Source organism: Callospermophilus lateralis, chromosome 13 (genome assembly GCF_048772815.1).
Source record: "Callospermophilus lateralis isolate mCalLat2 chromosome 13, mCalLat2.hap1, whole genome shotgun sequence".
Classification (NCBI taxonomy): Eukaryota; Metazoa; Chordata; class Mammalia; order Rodentia; family Sciuridae; genus Callospermophilus; species Callospermophilus lateralis.
In genome coordinates this window covers 23,372,589-23,398,607 of record NC_135317.1, presented here as the reverse complement: position 1 = coordinate 23,398,607, position 26,019 = coordinate 23,372,589, and the positions used below count along the sequence as shown (strand labels likewise).

The 26,019-nt window shown below is 43.8% G+C and overlaps 1 protein-coding gene across 1 annotated transcript; it reads left to right on the top strand.

The window, feature by feature from the left end:
* Window positions 1–4,296: 4,296 nt before the first annotated feature.
* Window positions 4,297–24,183, top strand: Asb13 (ankyrin repeat and SOCS box containing 13). The gene is made up of 6 exons (XM_076831374.1): window positions 4,297–4,408; window positions 13,652–13,839; window positions 14,968–15,118; window positions 15,960–16,094; window positions 21,612–21,803; window positions 22,439–24,183. The coding sequence occupies exons 1-6, from the start codon at window positions 4,366–4,368 to the stop codon at window positions 22,564–22,566; spliced, it is 837 nt and encodes a 278-aa protein (XP_076687489.1). The 5' UTR covers window positions 4,297–4,365; the 3' UTR covers window positions 22,567–24,183.
* Window positions 24,184–26,019: the final 1,836 nt, after the last annotated feature.

The following is a 26,019-nucleotide window of genomic DNA, read 5'->3' as shown; positions in this document are numbered from 1 at the left end:
GAACCAGCAGCCTTATGGACAGTAGAGATTTGGAGTTTCCCCAGAAAGTCCTGTCTCAAGATCTCTCATTATCTCACCTGTCTGGAAGCCCTCTGGAAAGACTCTATTTATTTGATCAGAGAGCTTGATAGTGAGAAATACTCAGGAGATTTTTGGAGCATATCATTGTAGGTGTTTGTGCAGCCATTTGAGACAGTGATACCAACTGGAGCAAATGAGAGACTGGCCAATCGCTTAAGTGGAAAACCTAACGAATGAGACCTTCATAGAGAGATATGCAAAACTTCAATATATTCTTGAGGACTTAGAAGCCTGTGTGTGTGTGTGTGTGTGTGTGTGTGTGTGTGTGTGTAGGTTGTGCAAAAGCCAAGAAAGAACTGAGAAGATCCTAATCTCTTTTTAAGTACACATGAAATATTCTTCAGGACAGATCATATGCTATGTTATAAAACAAAATTTGATAAATTAAAAAGGATTAAATGTACAAAGTGTTTTTTTTTTTAACAGTATTGGGAATTGAACACAGGGGCACTCTACTTCTGAGCTACATCCCCAACCCTTTTTATTTTGACACAGAATCTCATTAAATTGGCTTTAACTTCTGATTCTCCTGTCTCAGATTCCTGAGTTTCTGGGTCATAAAAAATATTTTCTTCAACCACAGTGAAATCAAACTAGAAACCAGTAATAGAGATAAATTTGTGAAATATACAAATACATGGAAATTAAACACACATGCCTAAATATCCAATGAATCAAAGAAGAAATCACAAGAGAACTTAGAAAATACTTTGAATGAATAAAAACAAATTCAGGAAACATAAGCTAAACTTGGATAACTGCAAAAGAAAAAGACAAATTTACATTAATCTGGAAATGGACCCTACTCTCTCAGGAAGTGGTAGAAGAAAATAGGAAATCAGCAAGAATTTTGGAAGACTTGAACACTCTCAAACAATATGATCTAAGAACTTTGTAAGAACTTCACCTGCTGGGTGCAGTGGCACATGCCTATCATCCCAGAGACTCTGGAGACTGAGGTAGAAGATCATCAAGTTGAAGGCCAGCTATGGCAATTTAACCCTCAGCAACTTAACAAGACTGTCTCAAGAAGTTTTTGAAAAGGATGAGGGGCTGGTCTGAGAATGTAGCTCAATGGTAAAGCACCCCTGTGTTCAATCCCCAATACCAAACTAAACCAAACCAAAAAACTTCACTCAATGACTGCCAAATAAATAAATATTCTATTGTGTGTATATGGAACATTTGATGAGGTAAGCTAGATCATATGCTGTATCATAATATAAACATTAGTAAATTTAAAAGTATTAAAATAATATAGAATATATTATAGATATATTTTGTATTCTATCAGCAATGAAGACGTATCTGAAAATTCTCAGTATGTGGAAATTAAACCATACACATCTAAATAAGCCAGAGATCAAAGAAGAGATCACAGGAGGCATTAGAAAATATTTGATACTGAATGAAATCATAACATATCAAATTTGTGGTATGTAGCTGGTTAGGGTTTGGATCTTAAATGTCCCCAAAAGCTCATGTGTTAAAAGACTTGGTTCCAGTGCAGCAGTGTTCAGAGGTGGGGTCTTGGGGAGGTGATTGGGTCATTAGGGCTCTGACCTCATGAATGGATTAATCTACTTATGAATTCATAGCTTAATAGGCTATTGTGTGGTAGTGGAAAGTTAGGTGGTAGGGCCTAGTTGGAGGAGGGGGGGGGATGCCATTAAAGAGTATATTTTGTCCCTGACCCCTCCCTCTTTCTCTCTCTCTTTCCAGGTTGCCATAAGTTGAGTGGCTTTCCCCTGCCGCCACAGGCTTCTGCCACAATGAACTTCTGCCTTGCTGCAGACAGAAAAGCAAGTGGGCCAAGCAACCATGGCTAAAGCCCCTGAAACTGTGAACCAAGATGGATCTTTTCTCCTTAAGCTCTTTTAAATTATTTTTCTCAGGTATCTTATCACAGTGATGTAAAAGTTAATTAATACACAGCAAAAGCAGTGGTTAGAGGGAAATTTATGGCTTTATCCATTTAATCTTCAACTTCATTGACGTGGGTAACCAACAGAAGAAGGTGGTGCCTTACCACAGAACTTTACACATACCTGGTCCAGCACTTTGAGAAGTTGATGATAGAGATTCAATGAGAGCCAGTTGCTGCTTATACTAGAAAATAAACACGTTTAAAATAAACAATATGTTGCATCAAAAAACAAGGAAGCTTATTCAGAGTTGTGTTGCTTTCTTAGTGGTTGGAGGAGTCAGGTATTTTCCTTTCACTTTGGAGGGGTTGTCATGACATCACCCTCAGGGGACAGGGAGAATTTCTGTGACTTTATTTCCTACCCTGCATCATACATGTGTCTTACCAAGTTGCTTAGAGTAAACAATAGCTCCTGTTCATCAGAGCCGATCAACTCCATATAATAAAAATAGAGGGATGGATTAGTTGGATGGAAAGGCAGTCAGGATTCCTGCAGACTAGATTGTGACATAAGGTTGGAATGTTGATAAAGTTCTGAGGTAAGAAAGTGAAACTGAAAGCAAACCTTCATTAATGAAGATCCTGTCTCAAAAAAAAAAAAAAATGCTGGGATGTAATTCAGTGGTAATGCATCCCATGTTGAAAATAAATAAATAAATAAATAGTTTAGGTTTCCTACAGGTCAGGGTGAGTGAATCTGACCATGAGGCTGCAATCAACTTTGGCAAGGTTAAACCTTCTAAACTTCTGAAGCTGCTTTGCTTAAAAAACGAAACCAAAACCAAAAACCTCATTAACTCAAATGTTGACTTGGAATCAATCCAGAAACAGATTCTGCCAGGCTGTGTCCCAGGTTCCATCTGCTAATACTCTTAGGGGAATACTGGATTCAAACCTGTTCCTAAGGGAAAACTTGCTTTTAAAAATGCACTTGAAACCAGGGGCAGTGGCATATATGCCTGTAATCCAAGTGGCTGGAGAGCCTGAAGCAGGATGATCACGAGTTCAAAGTCAGCTCCAGTAAGTTAGTGAGGTCCTGAGTAATTTAATGAGACCCTGTCCCTGTCTCAAAATAAAAACTAAAAAATGGGTGAGGATGTGTCTCAGGGGTTGGGTGTCCCTGAGTTCAATCCCTGGTACAAAAAAAAAAAAAAAAAAAGACTTGAATGATTTGAAATCTCAAAATATAAAATATTAGATATGGAAAATGACAAACCCCAAAGTAGTGAGACCCAGGGAAAGGGGAGTGAGAAGGAAAGCCATACATTGAGAGCATTAATCCTTTCCCAATACATTTTTTTCTCTGGTGATAAGACAAACCCTGATGAAGAGGTGTCCATCAAACCTGGAAAGACAGTCTCTGGGAAGAGGCTGAAGCATTACCCTCCTGTGAACAAATTCTTTCCAGATACCAATCACTGACCTCAGGGCCTCCATCAGGTCCAGTACAATAAATTCCAGAAACTGACTACTGAGTCCCTCCCATTTCCCCCGGTTAAACAAACCCTAAATTCCTAAGCACTGACTCCTTCACTCATAGATAGAACTAACTCCAAATTCTTGGGTGCCCAAAGAAAATTGATATGCTCACTAGACCACCTCTGAGAATAACCTATCTAAGCCCAGGCCCTTTCTTTGTTCGGGGGCTCCTTTTCCACCAGGAAAGTGGGTCCCACCATGGCGTCATTTCGTCCCTGCGTCCCCTTCTCCTGTGTGAAACTTTGTTCCTGAATAAAGCGCTGAGCTGCTTTGTGAAGTCTGCGATCCTCCCAGTCTTTTTGCGCTAACACAAAAGAAAGAAATAAGCGCTAGGGAAGAGTTCTGAAGGGAAGAGTTTCGTGAAAATGAACCGAACGCGATCAGTGCAAAGCCTCGGAGTGAGTTTTGGCAGCTGGACACATTTTTCACATGGACACTCGTTTTGCGCGACAAGCATGTTTCGCAAACATTCGTGTTTTGCAAGTAAACACGCAGATCATGCTTTGCACGTGTACACTCACACGGTTTGCACATGGACACATTTCAACACAGGCAAACGTTTACACGGGAACGCGTGTTTTGCACACTGATATGTTTCCCACATGCAAGTATACACCTTCTCAGTTGTTTGGCAAAGCGCGGGGGCACTTAGCGAAGGGGGACTCAAGGTTGGCACCAAGCGGTGGCCACCGTCCGGGGAATCGCGTCAACACAGCAGGAACTACAATTCCCGGCGCGCTGCCACCTCCGGCAGCTGACTGCCCGGCTCCGAGGCTGGCTCCGCCCAGTGGCCCGGCGCAGCCCGGCAGGTCCCCGATCAGGTCCCAGCGCCCGCAGTCGCGGGGCCGCGAGGTGCCGGCACCCAGCCAGAGAGCCGCATGGAGCCGCGGGCTGCTGACAGCTGCTTCCTGGGCGACGTGGGTATGAGCAGGGTGGCTCGGAGGACGCGGGCGCGGGGAGGAAATCGCCAGCAGGCGAAAGAGCGGGGACCGTGGGAGCAGCTGTTAGAGGGGACCCAAGAGGCGCATCTGATGGCATTCGTTCCGGAGTTGGGTGACATGCTCTGTTCGGAGTTGGTGGTCGGGCGTTTGGTGGGTGGGCCGCGGATAGAACAGAGTCCTGGTGATCTCGAGCATCTCAGACGCGGCTCTGTGTCCGGCACCTTCACACCAGTAGCGCACTGCAGGGCTGGTCATCGTGTGACGCACCAAGTGTGAGGTTTGGTTTCAGAACCCCAAACCCACCGGAGCCCTGCGCACCTTGGGGAAGGTGCGGGGTGTGTGGTGGTGGTGGTGGGGTGTCGTTGTACACTTGAGGGGAAGAACTTGGTACGTGTCTTCGGGTCTCTTGGTTGGTGGCCCTGGTATGAGCCTCAACGCCCCCCAGCCGCCTGTGAGACCGTGGTGCAGTGTCACAAGCATCCTATGGACGCGGCCGGCTGTGGCAGGGAATTGACTCCAGAATGAGGGGCCCTGTAGCACACGCGGTGATAAAGCGAGTATCAGTTCTACAGGCTGTCATTTGGGTCCCTCAAGACTCAAATGGATGAGACGCAAAGGGACATTGTTAAGGGGAAGGAAACCTTTTTTTTTTTTTTTTTTTTTTTTTAATGAAATGAACGCAGAAAGTACTTTGAAGCCTGAAAAGAAAAGACAAAAACAAACAAACAAAAAAACCCTTAAAATGCCTCAAAATACTTTTACGCTGTAAAAACTAATGCAAATGAAAGCTGAAAGTCATAAGGGTAAATTTATTTGAAAAAGAAATTGCAGAGATAGCAAGGCACAGATATTATTTGATTTTGCCAAACAACTCCCTTCAAAATGGTCAAGGCATTTAATAAAACTTCTGTTTTTACTTGGCATTTCATTGCAGGCAGGTTTAAGACTTTGACCCTGACAGCGTGATCTGTGTTTGATTGGTTCAATTGAATATGCAATGAACAGCTAACCACTGAAGCTTATTTATTTGTTTATTTTTATGCCATGGTTCTTTTTAGTTATACATAACATTTGAATTCATTTAGACAAAATTATAAAAGCATGGAATATAATTTGCTATAATTCAGTTTCCAGTACTCCTCCTTTTCTCCTCTCCTTCCTTGCAAAGCCTATTTAAATACACATTTTATTTTGTTATGGTAGAGGATTCAAAATAGTATGGTGGCACTTCAAGCATGTTTTCTGCATAGTTAAAGGATTTATCAATAGAAGAAAGGTATGTTCTTAGTTAACTGATTTCTAACCCCCAGGCTCATGGCTGTTTTTGACATTGTCATATTTTAATTCAGTATATTTCTCTAAAAACATGTTTTGCTGACTTTTTAATGACCAACCCTAAGGAGTAAGTTGAATGTGTTGGATACAAAACAATATTGCTGTCCCAGTGGAGGTGGAGGGCACCATAGGAGCTTTAACCCACTTTAGCATTGTGACCTAAAATTCTCTGATCTGTGGTGTACTCTAACCAAACATTTAGATTTTTCACTTTTAAAAAAATTTTTATGGGTGCATTATACATAATAATTTATTGTTATATAATTTTATTTACTTTATTTTTGTTTGTTAGGATTGAATCCAGGGGTGATTTACCACTGAGTCACATACCAAGTCCTTTTTATTAATATTCAGACAGGATCTCCCTAAGTTCCTGAGGCAGGCCTTGAACTTGTGATTCTCCTGCCTCAGCCTCCTAAATTGCTGGGATTATAGGCCTGTGCCACAGTGCCTGGTTGTTGCAAATTTTTTTTGGGGGGGGGTATATATTTTTAATATAACATCTCATAGAGGTATTGATTACAGTCTTACACTATGGCCTTTCAATAAGCACAAAGAATTTAGGTATTGACACGTGTCTGCTGTCCAGTTCCCCAAATTTTCTCAAATTCAACCCACAGCTTTTGTCTTCCAACTTGCTTTGATTTTTCTTTGCTTATGTGAATTTATGCCTTCTCTTTTACCCTCAATGGAATGAGATATTGGGGGATCTAATTCTAACATTCTTTACTTCTGGGGGTGGGGGGCAGGGAGAAGAAAGAATTCAATAAGGCGGAAATCCAGGGCATTTTCTAAGGAGGAGAGAGACACTTTGAGCAGGAAGTTTATTCTTTTTTTTTTTTTTTTTTTTTTTTTTTAGTATTTTTTAGTTATACATGGACACAATATCTTTATTTTTGTGTGGTGCTGAGGATCAAACCCAGTGCCTCACATGTGGGAGGCAAGGGCTCATCCACTGAGCGACAACCCCACTCCTGAGCAGGAAGTTTATTCTAAAATAGGAATTCAAAGAAAACTTGTTAACAAACAACCAGAAAAACTTATTTAGGGCCAACAAAGGTATCAAAGGAAATAATAGTACGTTACAAACACTGAGCACTCTCATGGGCAAAATAATGTAAACCATTATCTTATTTTCTTCATAAAATGGTTCTGTGAAACTATATCCCCAGTCAGAAGAAAACTGAGGCTTAGTGGATTTAAAATGAATAGCTTCCCTTTAGGACCAGAGCTCAGGTCTTTCTGAGGAAAAGCCCAGGCTCATTGTGCCTTGCTAGGCCTTGGGAACCAGGGGACAGGGAACCTCTCCTGAATTTGGTCATAAGTGTCTTGGGGTGGCCAAAGGCAAGGGAAGTGGAGGTAGCAGGCTGCTGGATGGGTGAGTGAGGAGGAGAGGGGAGGGAGGTTTGGAGATGAACATGTCTAATAAGGTGTGTTTTCCTCAAGGTCTTTGTAGTAGAAGGCTCCTTTTTCATTAAGCAGAGAACTTCTTTCCTTCCTCCTGGCTTTTATTCATTAGGCAAGCTATTTTTACTTCCTTTCTCTTTGTCTTTCACTTTCACTTACTGTGTTTCACTTTCTTTTTCCCACTCTTATTCAGTTTTGACTGTTTTCTACAAGAAGGGAAAAATATTTAATATTTTCAACCTCATCAAACACATCTTGAAACCATACTGTAGGTCATTTGATCTTAAGTCTACTGACAAAGAATATTTTAGGAATCATAATTAAAACACTTTAAAAGACACTGTTGAAAATATCTTTAAAAGCAACAAAAGACAGCTGGGTGCATACTTGTAATCCCAGTTACTCAGGAGGTTGAGGCAGGAAGTTCACAAGTTCAAGTCCAGCCTGGGCAACTTAGCAAGATCTTGTCTCAAAATAGAAAATAAAAAAGACTGGGGATGTAACCCAGTGGTTTAGCACCCTAGGTTCAATCCCCCCTTGGAAATCAAGGTGCCTACTAATTTCTGGTCTGTTAAAGTTTAAATGCAGACTGCATGATTAAAGTTTGGTGATGACGATCAACACTATTAAGCACCTACTTCTCAGCACACATATTGTCTTTAGTTACTACAATGATTCAGCCGTGTAGGTATTGTCATCCTTGAGCTCTGGGGAGAGAGGATAAACCCATAAGTGCCCAGAGCTAAATCCATGAGGACAGAGAGGCTGGTCTCCCTACCTGCACTTGTATTCCTTTATGGTTATTGTACTGCAGTTTGGGGAGCATGTGGCAATGAAAGGATGGTGTGCTTGCAGTCCTTTCCTGGGAGTATCAGTCCTAAAAGATGTCAGAGGTCCTCTCAGCTATAACAGTTTTTGGTGGTGCTGAGGATTGAACCCAGGGCCTATACATGCTAGACAAACACTCTACCAACTGAGCTACATCCCCAACCCCTAACAGTTGTCGTTATGTGCACAAATCTTAGATATCTGCAGCACTGCAGCACTTAGATGTCTGCAGCATATCAGAAGACTTCTCTCTGAGAGCTAAAGATGAGCCAACTGAGACCCTTCAGAAAGCCATCCCCTGCAGCTTCTGGTGCTCAATCATGGTGCTTCTGTGGTGGTTTCCCAACATTTGGGGGGGCCACTCCCATCTAACTACATCTAACTACATTTATTGATGGGGCATGTGGGAGAGCCCTCTTTATTTCAAGAATGTTTTGGGGGAGAGGCTTATTCTAGAACCTTCTTATTGTGTTCAATTCTGAAATGACTCTTCTTTTGCCGGGACCCCAGATTTCCTTTAGTGACTTATTTTGAACAAGATTCCCAGCCTGTACAACATTTAACAGTGCATCTTGGATATTTGAAAACAATTCAAAACCATAGTGCTGCATCAGCTTTCTGTTGAAGGTGTCCTTGGGTCTCTTGATCATGGAGAGGCTGAGCTGGGAGAAGAGTGACTTGGGTCATGGTCATGGTCAAGTTACATCCACCAGAGTGGGCACAGACAGAACAGTATGGAAGATGATCTCTGGAGAATTTGCTTGTAGGGCTCTTTCTGGAAGGGTAGACCTGGCCTGGGTTGAGTAATCTGATTGGGCTCAAAGAGTAGGACTCTGTGCTCCAGAATGACTAAACAAGGTGCCGGCAAACTGGCTCTCTGTGTGGATGGGCGAAGAAAAAGAAGCAGAAATAAAACTCTGATTTGCTCTTTTTCCTGGTATAAATACTCATACCCTGGCTGTCTAGTCAGCAGAATTCCTAGTTATTTAGCAGTGGGATTTGGGGAGCTGGCCCCAGCAAAACCTCAGGGGACCCGGAAACTGAGCAGGTGGGAACTGAGCAGGTAAACTGGTCAGGGACTCAGTCAGTTGCCCGCTGGGGACTCCAACAAGGATTGAGTTACTGGGACTCAGTACAAGATGGGGCTTGTTATGGAACAAAGACAGAGAGCTGGCACACAAGCTCCAAGCAGGACTCAGGAATAGCAATAATGATAATAAGGGTTCCTCAATAATCGCAGCACCTGTCACTTGTTGAGTGTTTTCAGTTGGCTAGGCACTGTATAAAATAATGTCCAGGTGTTAGTCCATTCAGTCTCGGCCACCCTGTGAGCTGGGTATTAATATTTCCATTTTATAAGGGACGAGACAGAGGCTTTCAGAGAAGAATAGGTTGCCCAAGGTCACAGGGCCAGTTGTTAGTGACAGAGACTGATCTGAACTCACCAGTGGGTGATTCCTGGGGCTGGTCACTGTACCCATCAGATCCCCAAGGGCAGACTGAGCAGCCTGATGTCCTCAGCTAGGGCTTTTCAATCTGGAGGGTCAGGCTTGGTCCTGGGCCTGACTCTAAGGTGTGAGGATTTAAGCAGTTATCTGGCAGTAGATATGTAGACGACATTCGTGGAACTTTCTAGGTTCAAGGCAAAGGTTTTTGCTTAACCATTCTTTGGGGGTGGGGGTGGGGGTGGGGCTACAAGCAACAGGTGAGAATGAGGAACAATGTAAGCATCACTGTGATTCTGAACTGAAATGGAGGAGAGAGGCAGGAATAAGCTGGAATCCAGCAGTCTGCGCTGGATCACAGGCTGCCCTGGCTACAGCCTCTCTCCTGTTACAACACAAACTCTTCTTTAATTGACACTCCAGTTCCTTAGTATGGCTGGCTGGCCAGAGTCTGAAAGTACAACCCTGTTTGGTAGTGGGTAGACTTGTAAGGGGCTGGAAGTTGTTTGTGGTTTGGCTGAGCAGGGATAGAACTAGCTGCAGGGATAAAAAGCTCAGCTCAGAAAGTAAAAGATGCTTCTGGGGAATATTTATTCATTCAGATTCTTGTGTGTCAGGTCTATGCTGGAGCTGGACACCAATCTGCCATGGTCCTGTCTCCAAGGTGCCCAAGGACTGCCTTAGGTCAGGAAGGGAAGGATGCGAGTTAGCTATTTGTTCAGAGATGAAGGTCAGGGGTGGGTGAGCCACACGCTGCTGCTCCGAGGCTTCTTGAAAGTGCAGACATTCCTCTGGGCCTTAGTGCTAGAGAAGGAATTTAGTCACTTGACTGGAAAGAAGATGGACCTGGGGCCTGGGGGACTGAGGGAGGGCAATCCAGGCAGCGGAAGAACAGCACACACAGAGGCCTGAGACTGTTTGACACTCTGAACCTGAAGGAGTTCAGAGACATTGTGTCACCAGAGAGGACAAGCTTCCTAAGAAGAAAGCGGAATTCCGGGAGTGAAGGGGGAATGTGGCTCTGGACAAGCGGAGTTCTTTGATGGCAAAGAATTTCAGCACATGCCAGTCAAAGGCACAGATTGATGTTTATTTAGGCAAGTAGATGGAGTATTCAAGGGGGAAGGGGGGCTATCTCAAGAGAAACACCTTTGGGGTAAAGCAAGAAATACACATTTGAGGTAGAAAGTTGGTGTGGGGGTCTCAATATTTAGAGTGGGACAGTTGCTGGGGTCTCGACTAGAGGTGAAGCCAAGGTGGAGTGACACAATTCTTAGCCAGTTTTTCCTGTACTTGTGCACCGCCCTCTTGTTGGAGGGCAAGGTGGGGCACAGGCGATGGGCAAGTGCTGGGGGGTTGCCATTGTTGCTGGGTGCTTTCTGCATCTCAATGGTTCCTAGGTGTTTCCTGCATTTCAATGGGCACTTCAGTTGAGACTCAGTATCTTCCTTTATCCCCAAATTTCTGTCTCAGTTGGAGAAGAGTAGGGTGGGGAGGGAAACTGCCAGGATTGTGTCACAGCAGCAAGCAGGTCCTACGCTGGAGAAAGGAGCCACTGGAGGATTGTGAGCAGGGCTCACATGACCAACTTGTGATTTAGCTGTGTTAGATGGAGAGGGTTGAGAGGGAGCCTGTGACTGAGAGGGATTTAGGGGAGGAATCTAGCCCTAGAGAGAACTTGCCTGAACAGTGAAGGGTCTCAGGTTTCCAAGATGTCACTCCCTGAGGGAGATAGTGCCGGGAGGAGGGAACATCCGGTCACACCAGGGTCCAGACTCCAGGCTGTGGTCAGGCCTGGCCAGTCAGTCTGCTAGTTAACCACATTTCTTGTGCTTACTCTTCAGGGATAGATTTAAGGTTACCTTGTCCCAGGGCTGTCCCTGGGATGTCATCTCTGCATTACTGGCTGCTGGTCTTCATGAAGGGAGTTGCTCCCTCCCCCTTGCATTGCAGCCCTAGAAGGGCCATCCAGTGGCCTGGGGGTGTCACCCCAGGTAGCAAGCACCCCCTCCTACTTCCATTGTAGAGCTGTCTCCTGCAGAGAGCCATCAGTAGGCGACTACCCTCACTATGCCCCAGGTACTCCTTCATCTTTTTGCTACTCTTAATTTTTTTTAAATTAATACTAGTAAAGAATATAAGACATAAAATTTACTATTATAGCCATTTTTAAGTATACAATTCTGTGCCATAAACACAGACGGATGGATATTGTACAATCGTCACCATCCCCCGCTCAGAACTCTTTTCATCTTATAAAACTGACTCGATGACCCTTTAAACACTAATCTTCCATCATTCTATTTTCTGACTCTTTAATTTTGACTTTAGAGACCTTGTGCAAGTGAAAACATACAGCATCTGTCTTTTTATGACTGTTTTTTTCACTGAATGCCTTCAAGGTTTATCCATGTTGTAGCATGTGTCAGAATTTCCTTTGTGAAGCGGAATAATATTCCATTGTATGTACACGCCACATTTTGCTTGTCCATTCATCTTTTGATGGACACTGAGGTTATATCTATATTTTAACTACTGTGAATGATGGTGATATAAACATGGATGTGCCAATATCTCAGGTCTCTGCTTTCGGTTCTTTTGAGTATATACCAGGAAGTGTAATTGCTGGACCTCATGGTATTCTGTGTTTAACTTTTTGGAGAATTGTCAACCATTTTTCACAGAGGTTATATCATTTTTGCATTCCCATCAATGGCACACTGGGGTTCCAGTTTCTCTACATCCTTACCAAAAATTTCTTTTTTTTTCTTAGCTTTGATTTTTGATTTTTGTTTTTGATATATTCATCCTAATGGGTATGAGAACATATTTCATTGTGTTTTTTTAATTTTTAATTTAATTTTTTTTTGAGAGAGAGAGAGAGGGAGAGAATTTTAATATTTATTTTAATATTTATTTTTTGGTTTTTGGCGGACACAACATCTTTGTTTGTGTGTGGTGCTGAGGATGGAACCTGGGCCGCATGCATGCCAGGCGAGAGCACGCTACCGCTTGAGCCACATCCCCAGCCCCCTCATTGTGGTTTTTGATTTGCATTTCTTTAATGATTATTTTCATATGCTTGTTGGACATTTTTATGTCTTCTTTGGATAAATATCTCTTCAAATCCTTTGCCCATTTTTCAGATGGATTATTTGCTTTTTGGTTGTTCAATTGTAGAAGTTCTTTATATATTCTGGGTTTTAACCCCTTATCAGATATGTGATTTGCAGATATTTTATCCATTTCATGGGTTGCCTTTTCACTTTGTTGACTATGCCCTTTAATAGAGAGAAATTTCTTTTTTTTCCCTTTTCTCTCTGTTTTTCCTTTCCTTTTTATTTTCTTATCATACCTGCTGCTTCTTATCTCTGTTTTCAATTGTTGCCACTAAGACCCCTGCAGCTGAAGATTATTTGCTAGAAAGTTAGTTACCAATGGTTGCATTTCCTCTAAAGAAATAAAATTTAGATTTTCTTTAAAAAGCTAAAATTTCATTTAAAATGTCTACTTAATAATTCATTTTAGTAATTTAGTTAGATTCATTCATTCATTCATTCTGCTCATGCAGTCATTCACCAAGCCTTTGGACATGGACGTCTTCTTTGAGACAGAGGCCATGCCAGGTGCTAGGAACACGGAGATGGATAAACAAAACTTGATCTGGATAACCACAGCTTCCCCTCCTCTGTGATGCTTCCCCTGCCTGTCCCTGGGAACTTGGGAGAGTCTATTTCTGAGTTCTCCTTACTTGAAAGGTTCTTCCACTATCATGGTGATCATGATTTGGATTGTTTCTACATTTTCTTTGCTCCTGACTGTGCACTACCCATTGCTGCATCTTATTTGTCTTTGAATGTGGTAGCAGAGGGTGCTAATGTGGTAGCAGAGGGTGCTAATTCCATCTTGGTGTGCTGCTGAATGGACGTAAGGCAGGAGCTATGCATGCTACCTGGGCTGTACCCCAGGAAGATGGGATCTGGGAGATGGGATCACAAGCACAAGGATGGGCGAGGTCCACAGACTTCCTTATATGCCCTGCCAAGGAGTTTGGACTCCACCCTCCAGAGGGGATCGCTCAAGAATTTTAACAGGAGTGCGGGGAGACCAATTATGTGATCAGGTATCCTGCCTGGGATCTCGGGGGCCCCCGAGTCCTTTGTGTGTTTAGTGTCTGGGTCTTAGCGCTAGCTTCATTTCCTTTCCAGGTTTCTGGGTGGAGCGTACCCCAGTGCACGAGGCCGCCCAGCGGGGCGAAAGCCTGCAGCTGCAGCAGCTGATCGAAAGCGGCGCCTGCGTTAACCAGGTCACGGTGGACTCCATCACGCCCCTGCACGCGGCCAGTCTGCAGGGCCAGGCGCAGTGCGTGCAGCTACTGCTGGCAGCTGGAGCCCAGGTGAGTAGCCCCGGGCTGCAGCCGCGGGAATGGATGCAACCGACTAGGGAGACCTCTGGAGGGAGGGAAAGTCATGACTTGGGATTTGCCTTCTGTGATGGGAAAGCGGGGATACACAGGACATCTTGAGGGAGGCTGGGAAGGAAAGGCGGGAAGACCGGACAGGGTGTGCTTGGAAGTTCGGGAGGAGGAAGGCACAGCGAGTGTGCTGCGCACTGAGGACAGAGTGCCAGGAAGTGATTATGCTCTGAGAGGTTTTAGCAAAATTTGTTGGTGGGGGTGCTCTGCTCTGGGAGAGGGGTGGGGCCTGGGTTCAGAGCAGGGTTCTGGATTAGAGAGGCTGGCTCTCTAGAGGTAGAGGGAAGGAAAAAAAGAAACAAAACCAAAATTCTGATTTGGTGCCTTCCCTAGTGTAAGTACTCACCTCATGGCTTTGAAGGCGCCAGCGGTTTCCAGTTGGCAGAAATCCTGGCTGTTTAGCCGCTGGCTCTGGGGAGCTGGCAGGCCCTCTTCCCCTCCCCCACTGAGTGACTTATAAGGAATGCGGGGCTCTGGTCTCAGAGTGCCAGGGTGGGGAAGAGGTGAAGGCAGTGTACCATCTACTTTTTCCAGAAGCTTGCAATGGGGCGAGTTTCAGCATATTCCCACATAGAAGCTGAATTTGGACAAATTATAACTAGAATTTGCCAATTTAGGGAGTTGCCTTTTGCTGGCCCATGATTTTCACCCTAGAGGAATGCGTTAAGCAGTCTTGAGCCTCCTTTTAGTGAAGGTTTCAGTTAAAACCCATTTTTATATCCTGCCTCCCCCAGCTGGCAACCTCACCCTCTACTTTCCTGCTTTGTGCTTATTAGTTATTTGAGATAGCGGTGAGGCAGAGGTCTCTCCTGCCCCAGGAGAAAAGAACCTCCAGTGGGAGGACTTCGGGTACTTGGGATGCTGATGGGCACTCCCTCCCCCAATAGCATCTCTTTCTCTTTGGACTTCTTTGTCTGGCTGATGCCTTGGTACATAATTGCAAACCAGCTTCTAAGACATGTCTTTGCAAAGGTGAGTGCACATCAAGATGAGAAAGAAGTTGCAAGTGTTTGCTGTGCCCTCTGACACTTGTTTCTAATTCCTCCTGAGGTGGATGCTCGAAACATCGATGGCAGCACCCCTCTCTGCGATGCCTGTGCCTCTGGAAGCATTGAGTGTGTGAAGCTCTTGCTGTCCTATGGGGCGAAGGTCAATCCCCCATTGTACACAGCGTCCCCGCTGCATGAGGCATGCATGAGTGGTGAGTTGATGAATTAGGGGACATCGAAATGATCCAGTGCAAAGCTGATCCAGTGCAAAGCGTTTACAACCTAGAGTAGGAATGTGGCAAGGGATGGATTTATTTAAAAGGTTTTGGGGAAGAATCAATAGGACTTGGTGGTTCAGAGAGTGCATGGAGTCAAATATGGCTCAAGTTTGTGGAGTTGGGTTTCAGGGCTGGAGGTGGAAACTGGGTAGCTACCAACAGTGGAGAGGTAATTATATGAAAAGTGAAGATGCAGTCTGGGGCAGATGTGCCAAGAGAGGATAGCAGAGGGCCCTGAATCTTGATCCAAACCTGCATCGGAGACAGAAAGAGGAGCCAGAAAGAAGCAGGGCTACCTACATAGTGGCAAATGCCCAGTCTGGCTGGGCACAAATAACCGAGCTGCCACAAAGCCTTGTAGATTCAAACAGTAACTCTTTATTCCTGAACTCTCACCGGCACTCTACACACACTTCTCAGGAACACACTCCCTCCACCGGGCTCCAATTCTCAATGGGAACTCCAAAATAGAGGTGCCTGAGGCAGCAGGATCCACCCTAATCCCAGAGTCGCCCTATTCCCAGCAGGATCCATCCTAATCCCGGAGCCGCCCTGGAGCAGGGTCACCTTTCAACCATTCCCTGTCGCCAAATTCCAGGCATCATTCCGACTAAACTGTGGCTCTCAACAGGCAAAGGCTGAGTGAGTTCAGCCAGGAGGCAGGACTAGGATGCCCACAGCCACAGGGCCATCTGTTCCAGTTGATGTTTGCCATGCTTATTATTTCCAAAGTACATACTCATGGATGTTTCCATTCTTTTCCATTTATTACAAGGGAGTTCTGAATGTGTGAGGCTTCTTATTGACGTCGGGGCCAATCTGGAAGCGCACGATTGCCATTTTGGGACCCCTCTGCACGTTGCCTGTGCACGGGAGCACCTGGACTGTGTCAAAGTGCTTCTCAATGCAGGTATGTACGTAGTTAATCACCTGAGCTGGTATTATCTACGTGGGTGACTTACCTGAGCTAGTATTTACCTGCATGAATGGCTTACCCGTGCTGTGTCTGGCAAAAGCTGGGCAGCAGATCAGTGTTTGAAGCTGGCTCTTATATTTGCCAGGGAGAACTTGACCTCAGTTTCTATAAAACTAGAAAAACAAAACCTATTTTGTAGGGTTAATGGGAGGAGTCTTAATCATGTCTCCACAGTGCTTGTTGTGTGGTTGGTGCTCAACAAATGCAAAACACTATCTTTAGAGGACACAGGCAATCATGCACAGTCGCTGCCTGATGGCATTGTTGTCTGAATCCAAAAGAGACAGGGGAATAATGGGACGTGGAGTCTGCAGTCTTAGGAGAATGGAGCATTTGCAATCCAAACCATTGCCAACGTGTCTGAAAAGGCTCACTCTTTTTAAAAGGTGGGGAAAAGTCTGTACATGTTCAGTACAGATACAATCATTTTTTTCTGAATATTTTTGATTCTTGGTTGGTTGAATCCATGAATGTAGAACCTATGGATAGGGAAGGCTAGCTGTAATCAGAAAATAAGGAACAACTGGATAAACGATAAAGTGTACTTCTTGGTTCGGGGACTTAAAAGATGAGAATCAGAACAGGTCTAGGGTCACTTTGACTTGATGGTTCAACATTGTCACTAAGACCTCCATTTCTTTGAGTTTTGCAATTCTGTTTCCCTACGTGTTAGCTATAGCCTGGGGTAGTGGTCAGGTGGCTATAGTAGATTCAGGCTTAAAATCTAAACACTATACTTCTTAAAGCTCTGGTAGCTTTGTTAGAAGACTGAGAAGTTTCCTTTCCAGATGTCTCTAGCATCCTCCCCTAGTTTTCCATTGGCCCAAACTGGATCCTGTGTCCAAACCCAAACTGATCCCTTTGTCCCCAACTTGTCCAAAATCTAATTGGCTTTGTCCCCAACTTGTCCAAAATCTAATTGATCACTTGAACTAATTACTGTGGTAGGGGTAGATGATAAAACCAGTGAGCGCTCACACCTGCAGCTGAGGTTAAGTGGGTCCTCTCATTCCACCCCAGTACCCGCACTGCACGTTGCCAAGTGGCCACAGTGGAGGAGAGTTGGAAAGGAAGAGGGGACAACCATAATGTCCATTATAGCCTTAAAAAAGGTTACCCAGTTTTTGTTTTTTTTTTTGTGTGTGTGTGATGCTGGGGAACCCAGGGCCTTGTGCATGGGGGGCAAGCACTTTACCAACTGAGCTACATCCCCGGCCCTTACCCTGTAGTTTTTAAAGGGAGTTTCCACATTCCTGGGAAATTGCAGATGACTAGGGTTTGGGTAAGCCTCTGCGGTGTTCAGTGCTAGCTCAATGCTTGATGATGCTCACACAGTCAACTCTGTGTGTGATCCCCTGTGGCCATTCTGATCTTCTTTAACAGCTTTTCTTGGATCAAATGGATCATTTTTTTTTTTTTCCTCAAAAACTAGTTTTTCATTGTGGAACATTTTAAACTCACAGAAAAGTAGAAAGAAGCAGTAGCATACCGCTACATACTTAAAATTGCATTGTCTTAAAGTATGATTCTGAACTGGGTTGGTTTTCTCTGAAACATCTAAGGAAGCCATGTTCCAAGCCTCTAGATGAACATGCAGCACTTCCATGGTGATTTCAGCGTCACCCTGAGCAAGCTGAGCTGTGGAGCTGCCATGTCGCACTGGGTGGATACCGGGTGGATACCGAGACAGATACACTTTTTGTTCTCCACTAAGCTGTGCAACCAACTAGATTCTATATGCAAAGGAGGAGGAGTGGTGAGGGTGAAAGTCCAGTTATTTTGGTGATGTCATTTTTTTATCTAAGCACTGCCAATAAATATTTAACTCTGCTGGAAGCATTTGGAAATTGCTAAAGGAGGACTGTTCGTTTCTACCTTCTCAGCCAGTCCTCATCATTATTTTTTCCCTGTGTTTATCGTTTCAGAAAGCATGCGTTGAGCTATTTGTGCTTATGTTCCAGAATTGTGCTGGATCATGGCATGCTAGGGTGTGTTGGTCCCTTCATTTTGCTAATTATGCAAAGTTTAGTCCCTTCACTTTGCTGGCTGTGTTTCTTACTTTGAATCCACTTTGATCCTATTTCGCTTTGAAGTCAGAACTTTGCTAATGACCCCTTTCTCTGAAGCATGACGCTGAGAGTTGCCCACATGAAACCAGTTGTTTTGCCGGCATCCCTGTTCTCTGTCTCTGTCTCATACTACTTAGTTCAAGGCATGCTATCATCATTGCGCCGCATAGAGCCACTTTGTTCCGAACCTCTCCTTCCCTTCCTCTCTGCCTCTCTCCTTTCTTTCCTCGGTCCCTGCCCCTCCATGAGTATCCATATATGTTTTTGCTCTTTGTGTTTTTGTAGGATACACATTATCAGTTGCAGTACTTATCTTTGATGGACATAAATGCTATGGGGCTATATATGTCTCTTTTTCCATCCAGCACTCTGTTTTCAAGACCCATTCTACATCGCTGTGTGCACATCAGTGCTGGTGTTTCTAACTGCCACTGAGGCTTCCAGCTTACTTCCTCATATATTCATCTTTCTTCCTCTAACACCCAATCACATGATGCCAGGTGCACGTTTTAGAAAGATCCCATTGTGCTGGGTATGGTGGCGCCCAGCTGTAATCCCAGTGAATTGGGAGGCTGAGGCAGGATGATCACAAGTTTGAGGGCAGCATCAGCAACTTAGTAAAGCCCTAAGCAACTTAGTGAGATACTGTCTCAAAATACAAGAAGGGGTGAGGATGTGGCTCAATGGTTAAGTGCCCCTGGGTTCAATCCCCAGTGCAAAAAAAACCAAAAACCAAACAACAACAACAACAATAAAACCCCAATGTATATCTTGGGAAGGCTGCTTTGGAAGAATCTTCACCTGGGCCTCATCTATGGAGTCACTGGGGCAAATAGCATGGCAGGCAGGGGCCATTTTTAGGTTCTTTCCAGCCTCAGTTTCTTCTCTGACCTTGGGAGTATAGTTTTGCTTCTATTGTGCCTCTTTCTCTGTTGTTAAATAGAGACAATTGCTTTCCTTCCCAGCTGGCAAGAATATTGACAGAATTAATAACAGGAGAGAAGCTATCTGCACTTTAGATACTGTGGACCTTATACTGGGGACATTATAGTGTGCATTTAGCATTAAAATTTACATTTAAGTTATGATTGTACAGGGTATTTATTCTTATAAACAAGCATTGGAAGAAAATCCCTAATGTGACATAGTGGTTGGATATAGGGGGGGAATCTTTCTTTAATTTTTGCTTTTTTAATATACTTTTTGCAATTCATTTTTGCCAAACTAAGTATGTAGATCGTCTGAACCAGGTGTAGTGCTGCATGCCTGAATTCCAGCTGCTTGGGAGGTTGAGGGAGGAGGATTATGAGTTGGAGGGCAGCCTGGACAATTAGTAAGAACGTATCCCAGAATAAAGTGGAAAAAAAAGGTGGGGTGGGGGTGGGGAGCTGGGAATGTAGCTTATTAGTAGAGGGCTTGCCTAAAAAGCATGAGGCCCTGGGTTCAATCCCCAATGCTGGGGAGGAAAAAATTCACTAGTCTAGCCTTTTTCCTGATTGAGGGATATTTTTCCTGATTGAGGGATATTTTTCCTGACCTGAGCTCTGAATTTTGGCTGTGAATTTTGACTGTGGTAAATGGGAAGAGTGTTCATCTCTTGTTCTATCCCACTGGAGTGCTTGCTATATTCTTAGCAGCATGAACACAATTCTTACATTTCATTAGGATGTTTTTAAATTATTTTAAACCAGAAAGCAGAATGTTTCAATACTCTTTGAGCAGTAACAACTGGAATAGCTGTACACCTGATTATTTCCTGTGCTCTTGACCCTCTGAGGTTATTGCTAAGTGGTGGCATACTGCTGCCATATTTTATAATTTTATGATTGTGGCTTGAATCTGTCACTTAGAGGGATTACTTATTGATGCTGGGAGATATATATATATATATATATATATATATATATACATACATATATATATATATTTATATTTATATTTATATATACACACACACACCCCAAATATATATATATATATATATATATTTGGTACCAGGGATTGAACCCATGGTTGCTTAGCTAGTGAGCCATATCCCCAACCTTTTTAAAAATATTTTATTTAGAGACAGGATTTTTCTAAGTTGCTTAGAGCCTCGCTAAATTGCTGAGGCTGGTGTTGAACTCGTGATCCTGCTGCCTCAGCCTCCTGTGGGAAGCTGCCCTGAATGTACACACCATCAAGTCCTCACGCAGGGGGCCCTGACCAATGACTGCATTTCATAGTGATTTGGGCATTGTCCCAGCTCAGGTAGCAAGGCGTGGCTCCAGGTGTAGGCAAACCTGCTGGGGTTGAGTTACACTCACCTGTTCCCTTGTAATCCTACCTCTTCTGCATTTTTTGGATAGAATTTTCTAAGAAATAGCATCCTCCCAAATCAAAGCCCACTTCGGAACATGTTTGCCTTCTCTCTCAGCAGCCTCTCGTGACCTTCTCTTGTTCTTCTTTTTGGGGAGCTTGGGGCCGGCAGCCAGGGAAAGCTGTTTTGAAGCTGGTGTAAAGGTATTTCGTGTCTGCATTTTATTTTGTGTCACTCCAAATTATACTGTAGTTCAGCCGCCCGCGCTGGATGGGGGCAGTAGCCCCCCGAGCTGCTGGGATTACAGGTGTGTGCCATTGCACCCAGTCTCTTTAAAATACTTTTGTCTCCTTTTTCTTATAACTTCTTTTCTAACTTAGGAGCATACTTCAAAGAAGTTGGTATTTTCTTCCAAACAAATTCTGAGGTCCCAGGAATAATGGCTTTGCCCTAAAAATAATATTTCTACACAAATTCATTATCCTAATCTTTATTTCTTAATGCATTAAAAAATGCTGCATGATATATTCTTTGCATCTTTTTGCATAAACCCAGAAAGATGAGGCAGACAAAACTTAACTAACAGTTAAGTTTTGGGTCCTTTACCAAATTTCCCTTTGTTCCTCCTGTTTAGTAAAAGGATATTTATATTTACGAAATATCTATTCTTTCATTCAACCAGGTTTTCTTGAGCCTGATGTTATCCACGGCAGGAGGGAGCACTGTGTCTTCTTCAAGACACAGGAATACTTGGTGGCTCAGCTGAGATTCCAGACATCTGTGGCCCTCTGAGAGCATACTGCTTCAGAACTGACAGTTGACTCACAAGGAAGCCTCTTGTTTTTTCTTCTTTTTGGTTCTATTTCCAGTTATTTTTATTTATTGTTGTTGCCTTCTCATAGGGAGAAAAAAGTAATTTTACCCTTGGAGTTTGAAAAGCATCGTTGAAGAGCCACGGTGGAGTCTGCCTTGATTTTGCTTCCTGGGTGGGGATTGCTTTGCACGTGGTGCCATGCATACCAGCTAGTTTTCTCTTGGCTTCAAGTTCTCTCCTTTGACATTTTCTCTGCTCTGGACCTCCAGGAGCCAATGTGAACGCAGCAAAACTTCATGAGACAGCCCTTCACCATGCTGCCAAGGTGAAGAACGTGGACCTCATCGAGATGCTCATCCAGTTTGGAGGCAACATCTATGCCCGGGACAACCGTGGGAAGAAGCCCTCGGACTACACTTGGAGCAGCAGCGCTCCAGCCAAGTGCTTTGAGTACTATGAAAGTGAGTCCCACCTACAGTCACCCTTACCTCCACCCTTGGCCTTAGGCTAGTCTAACAGTTCTCCCTGAGCTCCCACTTAGAGCTTAGTAGTTAGTCCTGAGCTCCTGTTCTTTGCCTCTGGGATGTCATTAGAGTACTCCATCAGCAGGAGCTGTTTTGTGCAGGCACACCAGTTCTTCCCAGGTTTTTTGTGGCCCATGGCATCACCAGGGAAAGAGGGCCTGGGGCCTAGAGCCTGGAGCAGTGCTGCCAGCCATTAGCACTTGCTCTAGAATAAACCCTGAAGCTGTGCGTCATTTGTCTGGCTATTTGACAAATGGGACTAAAGCTACCAATTAGTTCTTGCTGACAAATCTGTGTGAAGAATGTTCACAGTGGTTCAGAAAAACAGAAACAAACCCCCTGCTCAAAGCCCCCAAACCACAAAATGAAACCCCAGTGGCCCTGCGTTCTGTTTCCTGGTCTTCTTTCCTTGGCCATCCTCTCTCGTAACTCTGCTGAGGAGGCATGCAGGCACGTTCTAATTCCAGGGGACAGGGAGGCTTTTCCAGTTCTGCCCTAGTGTCTTTTAGGTTGAAGGACGTTAGGCTCCTAGCTGAAACTAACCTCATATACTTCCTCATTCCCTTTTCCAGAGACACCTCTGACCTTGTCACAACTCTGCAGGGTAAGCTTAAGGAAGGCCACCGGTGTTCGAGGACTGGAGAAAATAGCCAAGTTGAACATCCCTCCCAGGCTCATCGATTATCTCTGCTACAACTGAGCTGCAGGAGTGTGGCCTGGGGTGGGCTGGCCACTGTCCTGGGCTGCTGCCCTTGCTGTGCCCAGTCCCAGACTGGAGAGGGTTCTGCCTGCTTGTCTGAAACACCGTGATTGCTGTAGGATTGAACAACATTCTTCGAGTCCCTTTCGACTGTCCAGTTTGGTCTTCTCTCTCAAATCCTAGAGAAGATTTCCAAGGCCTTGGAAAAGCCTGTCTCAGGTCATAATTGTGGATATGACCCTGTTCTGGTCCTCTGGAACTGGTGCTGTCCCTCTGTGTGGGCCCAGGTGTCCAATTTTCCTTTTTTTACCCACCTTCTCTCAAAGGCTCTCTCAGGATAAGTGACTCAAGGAGCACAGACAGGGGAGGCCAGGCAGGACCGGGGACTCGGGGCACTGCTGTGGATTTTCATGTGTCTGGGTGGCATGCCATAGAAGCTCCAAGTCCCAGGCACCTGATCTTGTGGTCTGTGATGACCACTCTGGTGACGTCTTGCCACCTAGATATTCTTTTGGGGGCAGCAGTTGGCACTTTCCAAAGCCTACCTGCACCCAGGTGTACCCACCTCTCAGGGGCTTCATACGGGTCATAGTGGGGAAAGGCTCAAGTTTTGAATTCCCCATAACTAGCAGTGTTTCTTAGGAAGTTTGTCTTTAATGTTAAGTCTCAACTCTTTTTAAGAAGTTTATGTAGGATGAAGAGCCTTTACAGGAGGTATGGGCTGCAACACTAAGGATTTGTCAATGAGCCATAAAAACAATAGGTGATGGGAAGACCCTTCATGCACGTTCTCATGGCTGGTGATTCCCAGTGTAAAGGGCTATTAGGAGACTCTTTAGGAACTGTTTTTCATCTGTTTCTACAGTTGCCAAATGAATTCTTCACCCACCCTTTCTCACTGACTCCTTAAAGCTGTAAAACTGGCAGGAGACAGCGGCCTCCCCTGATGAGCACCAGTACCCATTTACTCATTCGTCTTGCAGATGCTCATGCAACCTCTGTCACCTGTAAGACTGGTCCAGGGCTGTGAACTGGGTAGGAGTGAGACTCACGGGGCAAGGCAGGAAAAGAAAGTAATATAGTAATAGAAACCAGTTCTTCTAGTTTTTAGGCCACGAGGTGAATTATTAAGTAGTATATTCAGATAACATTTGCCTGGCTGACGACGTTCTCTATCTTAATTAAAAAGAACATGTACGACAGGGAGTTGAACTCGGAGATTTTGCATAATTAGACATATTTGGTTTCTAGGGAAACAGGAAGCAGCACTTGGAAATGCTCATGTGGGCTATGCCTATTCTGAAGCCAGCATGCCCAGAAATGGGGGCAGGGTGGCCATCAGATACTTCCAGGCTGGCCTGGGCTTCCCATCCACAGTGTGGAATATAAGGAGACTGAGCTGGCCACGGTGAGGCCAGTGGTGCCACCAGACCATCTGCCCACATGGTTTCTTGGGTGGGGCCACAGAGCTGGTGTAGCATCTCAGGCTGGCTGCCATGGGTGTTTCTGAGAGGGGTTTTAGCTGTTGTTATGGTGGAGCTTTGTCTTATGCTGGGAAATTGTTCTGAACAAATCAATGTTTCTGCATGTAATAACAATAATAATTTTTAAAAAGCATTGGGTTCTGCCTCTTTCATTTCTAATAGAAACTTCCCTTTAGCAATGAAATCTGGTAACATCTCCGGATGGTATACATCTTAATAGAATCAGGTGCCCGTAAGCTTAATGCTCAATAAAAGAGGTTGAATAAAGTGCCTTGCGTTCATGTGACCCTTTTTTTTTTTTTCGGGGGCAGGAACACTGGATAGGCTTCCTCCTGTGTGGGTGAAGACGGTTCACTCCCTGTCTAAGGAGCCAGATGACTAAGGTTTAGCTTCTCCACCCTTATACAGGGCTGTGATGGAAGACAGTTTTCTTACTCCTTTGGGTCTGGGTTGTCCCAGCTGCCAAATTGCAATAACAGGTCAGACCTAGATCATTAAAAGGATCTTGACCAACCACTGACCAATCCCTTCTCTCCACAGGTGAGGAAATAAGCCCCCGATAGCCACGTAGGTTTTTGTGAGGCTGAATTTAGATGAGTAAATGATGCTTTGAAAACACTTTATGAATGTCTTCCTCAAGTGTAAAAATTATATGAATATGACTTCTGAGGTTTTGTTGATGTTTGTAGATCCTACGGTTTTCAGGGATGCTGGTGTCAGAAAATCTTACAGTTTGTATTTTGAAACTCAATGTGCAGTTGACTGATTTGGAGAAGACATTTGCAATACAAATGACAAATAATTGTAATCAAAACATAAAAAAGATCTTTTTATAAACTGGTAAGAAAAACATTAACAACCCAATAGAAAGAAATTGAGAGAAGAAGATGAACAGAGGATTTATGAAAGCGGAATTTTCAAATGTCCATTCACAAGAAGTGTAAATTTTTTTTTCAAATACAAATCATTTTATTTGAGAACACTTAGCAATTGTCAAGTATACTGTACATTTTTATTAAGTATATAATTATGCTATGCAATAGATCTCCAGAATTTGGGGTTCAGTCATTAATCAGGCTCAAAAATAACTTCTATCTTTTCACAAATAAATTCAATAAAGTTTACCATGTCCACCTCAACACCACGGTTCTCAAATTTAAGCCTCAGAATCATCTAGAGGTCTATCACACCTATAGTTTCTGATTCAATAGATCTGGGTTGGGGCCCATGAATTTGCATTTCTAATTAGTTACCAAATGATTCAGGGACCACTCTTTGTTTTTTTTTGTTTTGTTTTGTTTTTTTGCTGAGTAGCAGGCTTTTATTTTATTTTTATTTTTTTATTGGTTATTCAAAACATTACAAAGATTGCAGAATCACATCGGTTACACATCCACATTTTTACATAATACCATAATAGTAACTGTTGTATTCTGCTACCTTTCCTATCCTCTACTATCCCCCCTCCCCTCCCCTGCCATCTTCTCTCTCTACCCCATCTACTGTAATTCAAGGAAATGTAAATTAATGGATATTTAATTCAACAAAATGATGCCATATACCATCACCTTGAAAAAAAAGTTGAAAGATCTGACAGTTTTCAAATGTTGATGTACCTTATGGACAATTAGGAACTATTAATGGGGAATAAATTGGAACATCTATTTTGGAGAGTGATTGGATGGTAGCAGGTTAAAAGTGTGCCTAGCCCAGGTCCCCAGGAGCTCTACTCTGATATAAATATACCTTATGACATCACAAGGAGATGTGCACGAGGATTTGTACTGCAGCTATATTTGTCGTGGTGAAAGATGGTGTTCAGTGGGGACTGAGCTGTAGAAGGTATTTGTATAACGTCTACATCCTGGAACATTTAAGATGAATTAGAATTACATGTTTTAATGTAAACAAATCTAAAAAAATATAATGGTGAATGAAAAAAGTTGCCACACATCTATCTACAGATTGA